The sequence below is a fragment of the Lactuca serriola genome, chromosome 4 (genome assembly GCF_051521515.1).
Source record: "Lactuca serriola cultivar US96UC23 chromosome 4, Lser_US96UC23_V15, whole genome shotgun sequence".
In the NCBI taxonomy this organism is placed as follows: domain Eukaryota; kingdom Viridiplantae; phylum Streptophyta; class Magnoliopsida; order Asterales; family Asteraceae; genus Lactuca; species Lactuca serriola.
The window spans coordinates 116,371,780-116,389,795 of record NC_136411.1 but is presented as its reverse complement, the minus strand read 5'-3'; the positions used below and the strand labels follow the sequence as shown (position 1 = coordinate 116,389,795).

Sequence of the window (18,016 nt, the reverse complement as noted above, 5' to 3'; positions counted from 1 at the left end):
CGCCGCCTTCATCGTCGATGCCTACAGCCAACGAAGATAGGTACGACCTCTCTCGATCTTTGGTTTTCTTTCTTTTCGAGTTTTGCAATTTAGGGCACTCTGCACCAAATATGGTTCGACCTTTAATCTACGATTTAGCTCTCGAAAATTGTGAATTTTTGTTCATTCCTCAGGATTGTAGGACACTCGACCACATAGAATTGTTCTAGATATGCAAAATCAAGTTTATGCATCATAATTTTGGTTCATCTGATGTTGAATTACTTGCATTTCTGTTTCAATCTTTTGCATTCGTAATTCAAAATCATGATTTAATCATTCTTTTATATGTTTCGTTTACCGCTCATTGGAAAAATTGTCTTTTTGATGTATAATTGATGAAATTGAAAAAAAAAAATAAATTAATACTATAGAAAGACGATCAAATGTTATAGGAAAAGAAGTGCCCCATGGATGTCTTTTAAAGGTTATTACTCTCATCATTTACAAATATCATTTAAAATGCTTACAAATAAAAGTAGAGGACTTAATATGGATTGATTTTTTTTGGCTAGCTAGTCTTAGGAATATATTTGTATAGTTGTAGTTAAAACCTCCCACCTGAAGCCAAATTGCCAACTAAAAAATGTTTTGATTCAAAAACCCAAAATGCCCTGAAAAGGAGAGTTCAATTATATAAGTTATACAAGTAAGAACATCAAGTGATTTGGAAATTTGAATATAAGAAAAAAAACATATAATGAATTAGATGACATCTTTTATACTCCAAATGGTTTTAATGATAAGAATTGCTGCTATGAACTTGTTTTTGTCCACTGTTGACTTCGACATTTGTTTGGTTCACAATTCCCATATGTAGCTAGCAATTGAATATTTAACTCTACATTATTCCAGTTTTTCTTTTTTTATTTGTGGAAGCTTGTATTGGGAAAAAGGAAATGTTAGGGGTTAACTAGTTTTTTATTGTTAGTAATAACAATTGTCCATTAACATTTAGCATCAGAAAAATAGAAAAAAAAATGTTATTTGTTAACTAATTTTGATAGAATAGATATTCTTGTGTTCTTCCACTCACGAACACAAAAAGATATTTTTTCCTCTCTTTTCTTTTTGACTATTTTGCTTTGGTATGTTCTTTGAGCATTATTTTTATTGACATTTAAGTATTATGTAATTGCATCTTTAGATATTTATATCTCACTTTTTTATTTCTGTACATAATAAAAACAGGAAAAGAAGATGTTAACTGTGATGTAGGGTATTCTTCAAGAATGAAATACTAAAACCAATGTATTCTTTAAGAACGAAAGGCTGGAAAAAAGAGGACGGGTGGTTCAAGAATACTGCAGATAGCGTTGGTTGGTCAAAGATTAATGGAGATAATGAAAAGCAATGAACATAAGAATAGAATGTAGGGTTTTTGTTTTTTTAGCCTTTTGACAAAAAGAATGTGCTATATATTCTTCATGAATATTTATTTCACTATTTCAAGAATGTTGGTTATGCACTAGGAATTAATGTCTTATTATTCAAGAATATTAAATTATTCTTGAAGAATGTGAATTATAACATCTAATTAATGTCTTATTCTACAAGAATTTCTTACAAAAATATCATTCATAATGATTCTTATTAGTAAGCAAGGAGTTTTAATTAATAAATTGATTCTTGACGATTTTCGTGATATATAAAAAGTTTTACTTTTAAAAAAATTTGATTCTTAATGTTGTATCGACCCTAGGAATTGTTAAAAGATTGTAATTCATAAGCATAAGAATGATAAAAAATAAGCAATTGTTCTATGATCAAGAAAAATTAAATATTATAAGTGGTGAAAAAAAAAATACCCAATTCTTAAAGAATGGAAAAAATCAAATATTATAAGTGGTGAAAAAAGAAAACATAATTATTAAAGAATGAAATATGTTTCATGTTTTTTTAGTACGGTGTAAAAAACGATTACACTACATAAATAAAAAATTTAAATTTAAATTTAAATTGATATCCCAAAAAAATTCACCTTCCATTTATACTTTTTAACCATTATTACAATTAATTAAATGCAATTTTATAGTAAATGTTACCACATGTTAATTGTTGGATTAGTGTCTAAGTCCATAACTGTTTTGATATGTACTTAACCCGATGGTGCATGGTCCTTTTGGGTTGCATTCACCAAAGCAACTTGATAGGATGAATTATGGAGAGAGAGGATTAATTATGATTTATTAATATATTATGAGAATAATATATTAAAGGAGAAATCATATTGTTTAATTAATATTAGTCAAGAATTAATAAGAATTAACTTTGTGGCTAAAAGACATTAATTAAACTTAAGAGACTAGAACTTTCAATTGTATGATAAGTTGAATGTTGGGCTAATGGACTCCATATTAGAGGGGCAGACGAATTCTATGGGGAACCCCATTAGAAATCGTCCTAAGCCTCTAAGGAGGGAGTTCATGGGTTGCTTAGGACCTAAGCATCCAAATTAGGGTTTCTTTGTTAGATAACCCTAATAGCCTCACTATTTAAAGATCCCTAGAGCACCAAAAACGTGTGGAAGTAACTCCTTAGGTTTTTGGACGTTCTTGGGCAGCCTTCTCTCTTATCATTCTTCATCCTCTTGCTCTTGGAGTTTGTGAGCCATTAGAGGAGTGACACTTGTGACTCTAAGCTTTCTAAAGCCATTACAAGGAGGATTTGAGATTGTTATTGCTACATAACAATCAAGGTAAGATCTAAAAACCCTTTCACATGTTAATATGATGAAGTGTATGCTAGAACTAGGGTTTAAAGTCATGGATGAATTGCATGTACAATAGAGAAACCTAGATCCAAGCATTAGGGTTGCATGAGCACATAGGATGTTCTTATGGTGAAAACCCATCATTAATAACATGTGCCTTCATATCTCAACCATTCATTTCTTTTAATCCAATTGACCATAATTAGTTATACATTCATACAATATTTGAAGTTCACATTTGATCCTAACCCTATATATATATATATATATATATATATATATATATATATATATATATATATATATATAGAGAGAGAGAGAGAGTTAGGTTCAAATGTTTTTACAAAGTATTGTGTGCCTAAATGCACCAATGAGAATTCAAGAAATAATAAACAATTAAATAAATCATTTAAGGGTATTTTGGACATTTTATACTTTTAATTAAGAAAATCATTTAATTGAATCTTGCAATTAAGGAAATAGAATAAGTATATTTGACCTAGCCTCTCGCTTAAATCCTGTTTAATAAAACCTCCAGAATCCTCAAACCCTTTTCACTCCTAGTTCACCAACCGGAAGATGTGAAGGAAGGCAGTCAACGGTTCTTCGTTCCTCTCCCGTCGTCGGCAGCAAAGAAGATCAAGGGGAAGATTTCATGGAATCGATATTTTCCTCCTCATCCTCCTTCGAATCGGTGAATCACTGGAGGTGCTTCCCGATTTCTGATTCCAATCTCGAGTCATTTGTCATCAAAATCGATTCTAATCTTATTAATTGATTTTGTGTTTGAACTAAATCAATCTGTTGAACAGAAATCGGGGAAAAGCAATAGCATCAGATGGCGGTGAGGAGGTGCTCGGTGCCTGTTGTGGAGTCTGCAAAACGAGGTGAAAACAAAGGCAACAGGGGATTTTAGGTCGTCAACGACACTACCAAGAAACTGAATTGGTATGCTCTTGTACTAATCATAACATGTTTTTTTAGTTGTATCTCCAGTTCTTGACCACCAAGAAACTGAATTGATAAGACTCTCACTAATTTTTTTTGAAGAAATTGAAGAAGCACACCAAGTGTTCGATAAAATGCATAGTTGAAATCTAGGTTTTTTTTACTGGTTCTGGTCATGTTATTTGGTGTAAAAACAAACCATTTGTTAATTGTTAGTAAGAATTTCAATTGGAATCCAGATACTTTTGTAAATGAATTTCAATGTCTACCACATTCTATTAGAATGGTTAATTGTTTATATGCATTATGATAGAATTTTGGTTAATTGTTTATATGTATTTTGATAGAATTTCAATGTCTGCGACATTCTATTAGAATGGTTGTATTGTGTACTTCAGAATTTATAGTATGTTTTTTTTAGTTACAGCTTAAATGAATCATTCTTGTAGAATGTCTTTTAGAATGATGTTAGTAACAATCATCAATTTGATGCCTATTATTCGCAAAAGATTTTTAAAAGAATGTTATTTAAGTGCATTTTGTAATGTTTTCTGTCAGAATTTATTTATATAAATGTATTCTGTTAGAATGTTTTTACGAATGTTTGTTAACTAGTATATTTGTTTAACGGGTAATACTAACGAGTAATGTATCTTCTTCTTTCAGAATTGCATAGAGAAGGAATTCAATATTGATTATACAAGAAAAATATTTGGAATCGAGTTCAACAACAAGTATATATGCGAAGATCAAGTGGATTATACGGACCACTGAAGAAGATCAAGTGTATTTGTTCAATAATTGTATATTCAAGAATGCTATTTTTTAAGAATTTTATTCATCTTTAATGATATTCTTTTAGAATATGTATAACTATTTTAAATGTATAAGGATATTAGTCTGTAAGAATATGAATGAATTTGTTTTTTATTTCTCAAATCCAATATGTGCATTGGAAATATATTCTGCAAGAATAAAATCGAAAATATATTTACTAGTTTATGGTTGGCATTCTGTCATTCTAACAAAATAATATTCTATTAGAATAAAATTCTGAAAGAGCATCATTCTAACAAAAAATATTCTGACAGAATAAAATTGGTAAAAAATTGAAATTGAATTAATTAAAAAATTCAGATTTTTTTTAAATTAGGAGAATTAATCATCCCTAAAAATCCGAAAATTTCCTTTTATAAATGTAGTTAATTGTCTAAAATACTCTTTTGCTTAAAATTGTGTGATTATATGCTACATGTTACCCCATTGTAATATCATACACTCTCAAATCATGTCCATTGATTAATTCCATCCATTGGTCCAGATCTGTGCATTCTGGCACACAATACTTAGTAAAAACAAAATAACCTAACCCTATATATATATATATATATATATATATATATATATATATATATATATATAATATGTGGTATTTTGGGGAACTCAATAACCTTTATGTTTACAACTTTAAGTTTATATATTGCAGATCTTTTTCGAAGTTTGGGAAGAACAAGACATGATTGCATTGCATTTGTTGTTATGTTTTCAAGATGTTCCACATTATGATATTAATACTTTGATTTATGTTTTTGAAATAATTGAATATTTGCTTTTATGAATGAATAACATTGTTTCCTTTAATTTTAAAAATAAATAAATTGGTATGTAATTTGGGACGTTACATCATTTTTAAAAGTCGTCTTTATAGGGTCAATCCTTGTAGTGAGTAGATTGTTAACTAATAATTCCCTTAAAGCTAATGGTGTATCTTTACACGACTCTAAGGCCATCCAGTACACTCCCTACACAAGTTGGGGTGGGTTTCTTCCAGCTGGCCGTTGAACACCACATCGGAAGACATAGCTTGATGTACTCCCCACGATTGTGGAGAAGAGAGTTGTAAGAGAGAAAAAGAGAAGGGAAGAAATAAGAACAAAGATGATTGGATTTGGTCCTTCATGTTGTATTGGAATTGGAATGAAAAGCCCACACTCATGCCACCACGACACCCCCAAGGTGGTGTTAATAGTGGTGGTGTCATGTCACGCTTGCAATAAGAGGGTCGTGATATGTATAATTGTTTTCCTAAGAAAACAAAACCCATTAAAATAAATAAAAGAGTTGAAAGAATATGTATTGTCACTATTGATATGCCAGGTACTAGAATTTAATTGTATGATTTACTTTTATTATTAGGGAAAACTACAATAAAGTCCCTACATATTGTCCTCATAATCGATTTAGTCCCTATATATTTTTTTTATTCAATTAAGTCCCAAATACCGGTAATCGTATTCAATTTAACCCTTTGACCCGGTCAACAGGTCATCCAACTTTCAAAAATTACATTTTTGGCCCAGATTTCAAAATTTATTACAAATTTGGTCCAAAATTTACACTTTTGGCCCGGATTTTATATTTTTTTACAAATTTGGTCCAAACTTTACCTTTTTTGCCCAAATTTTATAATTTCATTATGAATTCATCCTAATTTTAGTTTTTTTACAACTTTTTTTTTTCAAAAAATTGTTTCTAATATGTTTTTTCTTTATAAAATCATATTTATACAAAAAAAAAAATGTATTTTCACATAAAAATATTATATTTTCTATATAAAAACTTTTTTTAAAAACTTTTTTGTATATGAAATATCTAGTTATAAAAAAATGTATTTATTTAGTATATAAATATATATAAATTTGTTTTTATAAAAAAATATATACAAACACCTATCACCTTTATATATATATATATATATATATATATATATATATATATATATATATATATATATATATGCACACAAATAGGTGTGTATCTATATTTTTTTATAAAATCGTGTTTGTTTATTTTTTTTTTTTTATAAAAACGTGTTTGAATAATTTTTTATATAATATGTGTTCGTATACATTTTATAAAAACGTGCTTGAATAAGTTTTTATATAATACGTGTTTGTATATATTTTATAAAATTGTGTTTGTATACATTTTATAAAATGTATACAAACATGTATTATATAAAAAAATATTCAAACACGTTTTTATAAAAAAAATATAAGCAAACACGATTTTATAAAAAAAAATATAGATAAAATAGGTGTTTGTATACATTTTTTTTAAAATACATTTTTGTATACATTTTTTTATAAAAACGGATTTCTACATATTTATATACTTAATAAATACTTATTTTTATAACTAAATATTTCATATACAAAAATCTTTTTCAAGAAAGTTTTTATATATAAAATATAAGATTTTTATATCAAAATACGTTTTTTTTTGTATGAATATGATGTTATAAAGAAAAAACATATTTCAAACAATTCTTTGAGAAAAAAAGTTGTAAAAAAACTAAAGTTAGGATGAATTCATAATAAAATTCTAAAATTTGGGCAAAAAGGGTAAAATGTGGACCAAATTTGTAACAAAATTTAAAATTTAGGCCAAAAGTGTAAATTTTGGATCAAATTTGTAATAAATTTTGAAATCTGGAGCAAAAATGTAATTTTTGAAAGTTAGATGACCTGTTGACCGGGTCAAAGGGTTAAATTGAATACGATTACCGGTATTTAGGATTTAATTCAATAAAAAAAATATATAGGGACTAAATCGATTATGAGGCCAATATGTAAGAACTTTATTGCGGTTTTCCCTTATTATTAATTTGTTATCATGTATTATTAGTTTAGTTGTATTTGCTTTTTCATAAACTAATCATTTGTTTAACAATTACTCTCTCCGTCCCAATATTATTGTCCACAGACAAAAAACACACAGATTAAGAAAAACATTAATTACCACTAACTTTATATAATAAAATGACAGTTTTGTCCTTACTTTGCATTTAATGTTCAATTAAATGTTTAGTTGGTTAAGTAATAATGATGGGGTATTTTGGTAAAAATGTTATTTATTTTTAGAAGTTGACTATTATTTTGAAACAAACCAAAAAGGAAATATGGACTATAATATTGGGACGGAGGGAGTATTATTCTGCTACTTTCTCTTGGTACAAGAAATAGGTAATTTTCAACAATAAACCTCATTAAAACAAAGTTTTTTTCTTCATTTTCAACGGACCTCGTTAAATTGAGCTCATTTTCAACTAGTCTCATTAAAACCAGATTACACAATAAATTGAAAGATGATTTTTTTTATAAAGCTCATTTTCAATTAGTCTCATTAAAACCAGATTACACAATAAAATGAAAGATGATTTTTTTTTTATAAATCTTTGTTTTGTACTTCAAGGGAACATGACCAAAATATTAATTTAGTCCCAATTTCGTAAGATTTAAAAAATAATGCTAATGATCAAACAGGTTCCATTCCGATGAATGGTGCAAGAATATTTTATATTAGTTGCCTTGTGTACACTTTTCTTTATGTCACGACAATAAACCAAATTACATTTGTTTGTATGGTAATTTTTTTTTTCTTTTTGAAAATTTCATGGCCATGATAACTAGCTATACTTTTATTCCGCCCCTAGTTAAATATAAAGTTTACAGTCAAGATAGCCATTATTATCCTTATATTATTTAAATCAACAAATTCATCTATGATTAATATATCTCCTACTCAAAACGCTCACATGCCACCCAATGATATCTGGGCAATATATCTCCTCTCTAATAAATATATTTTATTTATTTTTTTTTTTTTGTCATATTCTGTTTACCAATTGTCATTTTATGGTTATTTTGAATTATTTTTTTAACATGTTATTTTATGAGGTTTTTTTTTCTTATTTTATTAAATATCATAATATTTTAATGTAATAATTATAATAAATGTACTAATAAACGGATATTAATTTCATTAATAAAATTACTTTTTAATTTCAAAATTTTCAAAATTAAAACTTATTAATTTCTTTTATTTATTTAAATTATTTTTTAAAATTAATTGATAATAAATATTTTTTTATAAATTCAAAGTTTTTAAATATTTTGACATTTATAGTTATTATTATTATTTTTTTAAATTAGTTCCTATTAGTATACATTTAACTCTCACTATGCGCATGCCACATGTTTTATCTGTGCATGGGCACCCCTACCCACAAGCACACATAAACAAATTTATAATTTTTTTTAAACGGCAAGACTATGGTACTTCTAATCTAATACTAATCACCTTCTATGTTTTCTAATGAGACTTGAACCCATGACTCTCTAATCAAACTTACACATGGCTGTATCATTCTTACCATCTCTAATCAAACTTACACATGGCTGTATCATTCTTACCATCGATGATAGTGGTTTTGGTGTATTAAAGATATGGATAATCAATACATATAGCAGATGAATGGCAGCCAGGATTCCAGGTTTCATAAAGATAAACGGGCGCAGTGCCACCAGGCTTCTGATAGCTTTTTGTCTGGTTGTGGAGGGAGTTGTCTACATGCATTAAAACTATGTATTCATTCAAGACTTTATCTTCGACCAGAAAACAAGCTAATGTTAGTTTTTTACTTGAAAGTGATGCAACACCTTATATTAAGTTCAGGACAAAATTACGATCGTGGTATCTAGATTCTTTCTCAAGCAGTCTTAATTTACATATACAGGTAACCATGTCTCCAACTCAGGGGCAACCATTTACCAAATTTCATTTATTTATGTAATCACTCGTGCATTGGGTGCGCGTATATATAAATATTTATGAATGAAATAATGTAGATGCCACTTCATGTATCGGAGTATTTTATTTTAATTAATTCAGCGCAAATCAATACCCAGATCATGCAACGAAAGAAACAAGTTGTGCCATTCGTGTTGTATTACAATAGAACATAGAATAATGGGAAATGAGCTGTGGAATATGGGTGAGCAACAACCAAATCTGATTCAGGATCACATTAACATTAACACACTCCAACTATAACTATATTATGAAGTTTGTAAACAGAGGATACAGACAATAAACTGATAGTAATTTCTTAGCTTTCGCTTCTCAGAAACAGATGGCTGCTATTTCTTCAAACATAAAACCCCATAGTCATGGCCGATCCATCAGCTTACCTTCTACATTAGACAAGCACCACGTATTCAATGAGTTATACAGATCTCACACTTCTCAAGATGCCACCACATCGTGTTCATCATCATCACCGATAGGCGAGAAGCTAAATTGTCTGAATGATATGTATGAATCCATTCAGCCGTTCCTTACACTGCCATCAACTCAACATTCTTTATCACACGGGTGCCTTAAAGAACAGCTGAACAAGTTTTTGGACGAACTTATTGGGCTTTTGGATCTGTGTAGCACAACCAAGGATGCCTTATCTACATCTACGGCCTATGCCAAAGATCTCCAGTCTGTTCTACGGCGTAAAAGAGGCGATGTCCATGGGTTAACTTCCTCAGTCGAGGACTATCTATCTAACAGGAGAAAAGTAAACAAGGCTGCTTATAAAGCATTGTTAGGTTTGCAGAAGCATTATGGTTCTTCAACATCAAACGTTAATGTATTAAAGGAAATGAGATCAAACACTTTGGCAGTGTTTGAGTCCTTGTTGGCGTTTATTCTTGGATCAAACACACCATCAAGGCCAAAAGGCTGGTTTTTAGTCTCGAAAATGCATCATATAGGCGGCAAGCGTGCGCAGTGTGTTCAAACAGTAAAAGAAAGTGTCGTTCAGAAGGTACATGATGACCTACACACCTTAATAAGAAACAAGAACATAAAATCAGACAGACTAGTTCTTGAGGGTATAAAAAAAGGGCTAGCAGAAATGGAATTCAGCCTCGGAGATCTAATTGACCAATTAGAAGGCCTTTGCAGATGCTTGATCAAAACTAGAGTGTCAATTCTAAATATCATCAACTGTTAGCAATATGTTAACTATCTGTAATGTAGTCATGTAAATAACTTTTTATTTCTAACACATTTTGTAAACATTGAAATACTTTTTTGTGTATATCATGGAGTATAGGCTTCAAGTGATTAATAACGGTCTTCGATTTGTATGCATTTGATATGTTCATTACATGTTTATCTCTAAAAGCAACCACTATGGTATGTTTGTAGAAAACGTGGACCGATCCATTGAATTTTCTCCGGAAAGTTGGATTCAGATTTTTTTCCAAGTTGGCATTGTAAATTAGGTAAACTCCTGGCCATATTCTCATTAGACTATGTCTACAAATACAAGGTTACAAACAGAATCCGGATAATCAAGGGATTGATAAATGGATAAAGATATAATCAAATTGATATACATTCCATATTTAGATTGGCTACTAGCCCCAATAATTTGAGTGAGAGGTGAACCGACAATCGAATTGGATTTGAAGCCGAGGAACAACTCTCGGGGAAGGCCTTTTGTACAAATTTATCCATACTGATAAGCCAGTGGAACATGTAGTACTTTGACAATACCAATATCAACCTTTTCTCTCACAAAGTGTATGTCCATCTTGATGTGTTTAGTTTGCTTGTGTTTGATTGGTTGGCCACATAAGTAGACGACAAAAACAGTAGACAAGTGTAGCTCGATGAAGTTGAGTACGAACCTCAAGAAAAATGTTCTATAACCAACATGCATGGAAAAGTGCTGGTACCATACGCGAGGTGTTTGTTTTAGACCATACAGGGACTTGTGAGGTTTGCAAACATGCTCAAGATAACAGTGATTGAAAAATCTTGATGGTTGGCAGATATATAGAGTTTCTTTTATTGTACCATGAAGGAACACATTTTTGATGTCCAATTGGTGAATAGGCTAGTCTCAACCCATGAAAAGACTAAGTAGAGTCCTTATTCTAGCCGGTTTAACCACATGAATAAAATTTTCATTAAAAATAATCCTTAGTCAGTCCTATTTCCGATAGAAACAACTGAAAACTGAATCCTATTTTCCCATTATTTTCGTATCTGTAATAGTGCCAAAAAAATGAGGCACACCCCCAAGTTGTTCAAGAAGAGTGTCGTTGAGTTTCTCGACCCTTTTCCTTAGGATTAGTCAGTTCTATTTCCCGATGAGGGCAAGGAAGGGATATAACTCAGCGGTAGATTATCACCTTGATGTGGTGGAAGTCATCACTTCAAGCCTGATTATCCCAAAATCGAATGTGAGTTTTGATATGTTTATTTGCTACCCGATTGTTATTGAATGAGAATGGATTAGAGGCTTGTGGGATTGTCGTGATGGGGTAGGGATAGCTGTATTTCTCAGAGCAATCTTCAGGCGAATATGAAGCGCATGGATACAAGTTAGGCCTTGGAATGAAAGCTCAATGCTAACCTCTATGATTTACTATTAACAACCCATCATACCTTGTATCTTTCAAGGGAATCGTCAACCAAAATTTGTGTCTAAATAACCAGTGACACCAGAAGATGTTGGCATTAACGAGACGTAATACTAAGTACCAAGTGCTTTGTTTAAGTAAGGAGTTATATCCAACTGTTATGATCGTATTCTGGTTTTGATATAACATGGCAGATTTAGGACCAGGTGGAATATGAGATGTATGGGTATTATTATGAGTGAATAATTGATTGGATTTGACAATGCCACTTTTTGACCTCCTTTTTATAGGATGGTAAATGGGTAGGATGGGGATCAGAGAGATATAGGGTGAGGTGGGAGCAGAGGTGGGGTCAGAAAAAGAGTTTTGATAAGGAGATAGTTATATAGACTGGTTTTTTGGTTTGGTTGAGTTACTTCTTTGGTTGTATTGGTTCTAATGAGTAGGATGTTGCTAATGAGAAGTGGCCCCTAACTAATTGAGTGGAGCGAGCTGAGGCAGCTGGTTCAACAATCTGATGGGGGTAAGAGATGTTCTATATTATAGATTGAGAAAGAGGATGGATGTGGTTTAGTGGTGTGAGGGTAGTGAGTAGTACAGGAGATGGGTCAGGTTGTTCAAGGAACTTGTACGGGGGGATGTGTATTTGGAGATGTTAGAGTAAGGAAATCAGTCTTCGTGGAATATATCATTACGAGATATTATTGGTGTGTTGTTGGACATAGTGTAACATAAGTATCCTCTATGATTTTGTGGATTACCAAGAAAGATACAAGGGTTGGAGTATGTTGGTTAATTAGGCGTTTTAGAGAATTTGTATTAGGGTAGCATCAACACTCGAGTGAGAAAAGGTGAGAGTATGTTGATTAATTAGGGGTTGATGAGGATTTGAGTGGGATGTGATTAAGGAAATGTTCTTTAATTTAATGTCCCAAATATTAAAAGAAATTTTAAACTATTAAAAACATCATTTATTAATGCAAAACACCATTACTTCCGATATCTTTTTTTGTCTTAAAACAAGTTCCACAATTCAAAAGCATCTATCAAATTTCATAGTTGGAAACTCAATACCAATGGAAACATAAATGTAAAAGAAAATTTTCAAATGGAATTTTCATCACAACTAAACCATGCCGGTGTGTACCATCACACCTTGCCATCCTTCGTAGATGATGATCTGATAATAATGGTTTTAAAGGAATGGGTAAGCATAAAGCTTAGTGAATTTCAACGCATACAAAACATATCAATCATACATACTTTACACCTAACCAAAATGATACAACCAACACATACCATACATACAAGACTAAGAAAATAATTAAACAAGTATACACTACCACATGACACGTCGAGTAATGCTGATCCCTCCTTTGCTTAGTATGTCAAGCCCTCTTGTAATGCACCGTACGTTAAGCCCTCATGTATTACTCAATACATCAGCCAATATCATGCATATATTCCTCAGTCTGTCGAGCCAAAACAACCTAGTACTACCTACATACATACTATAAGTACACATGAGCTAGCTAAAGCAAAGGATGATGAACATAAACACTATGTAGTGAAAAACTCACCTCAAACCAAAATATAGACTCCATGTAGCAACTTCGAGATTCCAACAAGGACAACCACAAGTCTCATATACTCTTATAATAGCATTATAAGGTATTATTAGCCAGTCCTTGACCCTTCTTACAATTAGTTATTTATTTGGTCCATTTTCTAGAATTTGTCCCAGACCAAGAATTTGTTTAAGACCACTTTAGCCCTGAAAAATTTCATCAATTATATACTATTATTCCATATCATGAAACTTCAACATTTTACCTTTCTAGGGAAAAATTACATGTATTCATACAATTTCTATACTATTTAATTTGAATTTTCGAAAATAGCATATCATAGCATCCTATTCTGGACTAGTCAATGAAAACTGCAATTTTCAACATAGATAAACCATATTAACGCTCAGGTCAAAACTAAGGAAATATAGTAGACTAAATTTCCGAACATTACCCACTGGTTTCAAGTTTATACAACCTTCTATTAATTAATTATGATTTATTTAAGAAGGAGACATAACAAAGATTTCTAAATACATTTCAACCCTAGGTTTAGGGTTTTCGATCCAACAGCTAACCCTATTGACTAGGGTTCATCCCCATATAAACACACAAGGTCTCTACATCTGAAATACACTCAATGAGGAAGGAAACTTGCCTATGGTCATCAATATTAGATGTTCTGTATAAGTCTTGCACTAAAAGGATTTCCAAAAATCACTCTAAAAGTTCGCCATTGATCGACAATCCATAACTAGAACTATAGTGCTTAACTTCGTAATCTCTCTACTAAAAACCTCTGTAAATGTATTGTGAAACCTCACTTCAAATTCCACGATGATCCGACTGTTAGATATCTAGAGATCATCCAAACACTACTTCTATATCCTCAAAAATAGGAATTTCGAAAATGCTCCAACTTGGAGTCATTTCCCTATGCCTCCTCTTTGATCGTCATATTTCGTACGAAAAGGATAGTGATTTTGAGTTTTATGTTAATTCATGTTTCTCGATGGCTTCCTTTGATCCCCATGGTTGAAACCTTTACACACAAGGTCCTCCTCTTAACTCCCTTTCAAAATTAATCTTCTTCTTATATTATTTAACTTCTAAAGCCATCAACTTCTCTTTGTACTAATTAATTATGATTTCTTTTAATCATATTATCATTTCAAAAAAAAAAAAATAACTCATACCGCTACAATTGAATTTACTAGGTGATGTGTATATTTACTAGGTGATGTTTATATTTTGTATATGTATATTATTAATCATGTTTTAAATTTATAAATCTTTATTTAATCTAACCGCACAATAACACACTAATGGGCTGTGGAACCGACCGGGTATAATATAGTTTTGATAAGTAACCGTGTCGAACTCTTGGGAAACGGGTATGATTTATGTTAGATAAAAGAGTAATTAATCATCCTAAAAAGACTTAAGTAAAAAGGGGGTTTTTTTTTTTAATTCAATAAAGACAAAACTATAAGATTACTCGCAGATGTATTAAATTTTTTTTGGATGGGTTTAGAAACTTTCCCACTTTCATAGAAGGTCCAAAATCAAGGTTTTTCCATGTCTTTGGTCCAAAAAAGCTTGAAAAAGACTATTACACCCTTTGAATTTCATTTTTCCTTTTTATATAATTATTTTAATGTCATTTTGATTTAGGAAAAAAAGAAAAAAAAGAATTGGAGACACCACCCACCCCCATCGTACTCTTTCTCTATTTTCTCTCTCTCTCTCTCTCACACACACACACACACTCACACATACACACACTTCCTCTCATTCACTGTTGAAACACATTGAAGCTTAAACAAACACTTCACAGATACATACATATATCTCAAATCATAAAAAAAACACACCTACAACTCAAAAAACACACACACACACAAATACAAATCAAAACAAACACACACACACACACACAAACACATCCACTTTTAACTCGATCACACACATACTCAAGAGTGTATACAATGAACTCAAAACACACAAACACACACACACACCAAGTTTTAAACACACATCAGCAACCCACCCCCATCTTCGACCTCAGCTAGCTCCAAAGACGACATTGACACCTCATCCATCATCGACTTCATTAAATCCATTGCCAAGTCAATCCAACACCTAATTCTCCTTTTAAAGATCATACAATTTAAAGTAGTAGCAATTATAAGTTCCCCTTGTGAAATCATTCGCACCCTGCCTTCTATTGCACCTTGCCTTTATCATCTTTCAACATTCACCCAATTCTCTAAATTATCTTGATGAATATGGTTGTCCTGCTCATATATTTACAAACAAAAATCACAAATTTTAGGAATTGATCAATATGAAAATTAGGGTTCTGTATTACTGGATCTGCTGATAATGAATTAAAGAAAATTGCGAGTTCAAGAGCATTTATGAAGAAGGGAATACATGTCACCCACAGGCTTCGTGAAGATCTGAAGTAGAGTCCACTGATAATCTCTATCGATTAATATTCCCAACTCCTCACACTCCTTAATTTGTTCATTTATCAATACATCTCTAACTCCATTCTTCAAATTCAAAGAGTACGATGTCGTTATTTCCAAGGGATTAAGCTTTTAATAGGCTAAGCCATGTTCTAAGGGACTTGAAATGTTGTATGAATAGGGCTTGAGAAAAAAAAGATGGATCAAGATGCATCAATGGAAGAATGAATCCAAGGGTAATTAGTTTTCACTAACTTACAAGGTGAGTTATAACTCTCACTCACTCACTATCACTCTCTAGATTATGAGTATATGTGTTTGTAATCCTTTTTATGTATGTTTATGATTAGATCTAGATAATATTAGGTTAAATACCTACAAGATGTTAGACGAGATAGATTATGATTATACGTCTAAAACCATGTATCTTATCGTGTACTTATATTTGGAGTGTGTATAAGTTTATATGTGTAAAACATGTATCTAATAAAGTACACCTATTTAGAGTATGAATGAGATTATACGTTAAAAATCATGTATCTAAGCATGCACAAATATTTAGAGTATCTATGGGTCGTCAATGATATAGTACAGAAGTACATACAGATGTCAATGGTATTGTGTAGAATACCTATGTGTATGAGATGAAGATAGAGACTAAGTACTTAATGAGTTAAGTCTTAGATAAGTATTAAGAGATATCTTGAGGAGGTAAAGATAAAGAATGTCCATGGGAAAAGCCTTATGTAAGACTAAGGTAAGAACGTAACATGTGTAAAGGAGATTTTGGGAAGGAAGATAAATGATTCCTATGGGAATGGGATTTTGGTGGTTAAAAGAGGTAGAGGAAGGGTTCCATGAGTGGAACAAGATAAGAGAGCTCTTCAAAAGAACTTAGATATAATATGTGAGTGATTAGGAGTAAGGAATTTATGAGGAATTCAATAGAATATGATTTTGTTGGGATCCGTGAAGGATCAATGCAAGGGGATTTAATCAAGATGAGTGTAGCTGGTAAAGATAGGGTAATTTCGTTTCGCTATAAGAAAGATGAATCTATCGTATGATAGAATATGATAACATGAAAGTAGAAAGAATATAACTCGTCAGACATGTGGTCTAAGACTAGAAGTACCTTTATTTCTTTTTATTTTCCTTGTTCCATTATATTAGAGTAAGTTTTTATTATAAAGTTGATTTCCCTAGGATGTTATTTTTTTTTATTTTTTTGCGTTATAGAATTTAGCAATTTTTAGAAAACTATGATAATTTCCTAGAATATTCAATTGAGAAAAAGTCGGCTTATTACACTATAGTCAGGAGTTGAGCTTGTCGGTTGATAACAGAAGAGGCTACAGCAGTACTGGATGTTCTTAATGATATGTATTTTCTGTTTTACGTTATGTTTCTTTCCTATTATTTGCTTATTATTATTATGTTTGTTATTAAAGATATTCATACAATGTTATGCCTGCCTTGTGTTTTTTTATTTGTGAGTTAGTCGGTCTTTTGTGTCCCGTGCATTCAGCAAGAAGTTTAATGTTGCTCTAGGAGCATTGGATCACCGTTTCGTAATGGAGAGATTTTATGATCGTAGTGATATTCTATGCATCTATACACTAATATTTGGCAAGGGAAGCAATTAACATTTTAACGTCCCAAAAATACAAGTAAAAATTTCATTTTAAATGAGTGAAAAACATTCATTCATTGTTCCAAAATAGGATCAGAGTCAAAGTATTCTCAAAACATCAATGTAATGTGTAAACATTCATTACAAAACAAATCTACAGGGGATGCGGTGTGATCAAGCCGAACCATTCATTTTGTAAACAGAAGTACCTGAAACCATAAACATAAAACCGTAAGTATAAATCTTAGTGAGTTCCCCAAAATACCACATACCATACATACATTGGTCCATGCCCAACATCTATCGGGCCATGCCTGGTATCCATTGATCCCCACCCCGTAACAAACCTGTAACATGTTATGGGCCCCACCCAA

At 31.2% G+C, this 18,016-nt stretch overlaps 1 protein-coding gene across 1 annotated transcript; it reads left to right on the top strand.

Moving 5' to 3' along the window:
• The first annotated feature begins 9,674 nt into the window (after positions 1–9,674).
• Positions 9,675–10,547, top strand: LOC145098757 (uncharacterized). Its single transcript, XM_079036364.1, has one exon. It carries the CDS (start codon positions 9,675–9,677, stop codon positions 10,545–10,547), a length of 873 nt encoding a protein of 290 aa, XP_078892490.1.
• Positions 10,548–18,016: the final 7,469 nt, after the last annotated feature.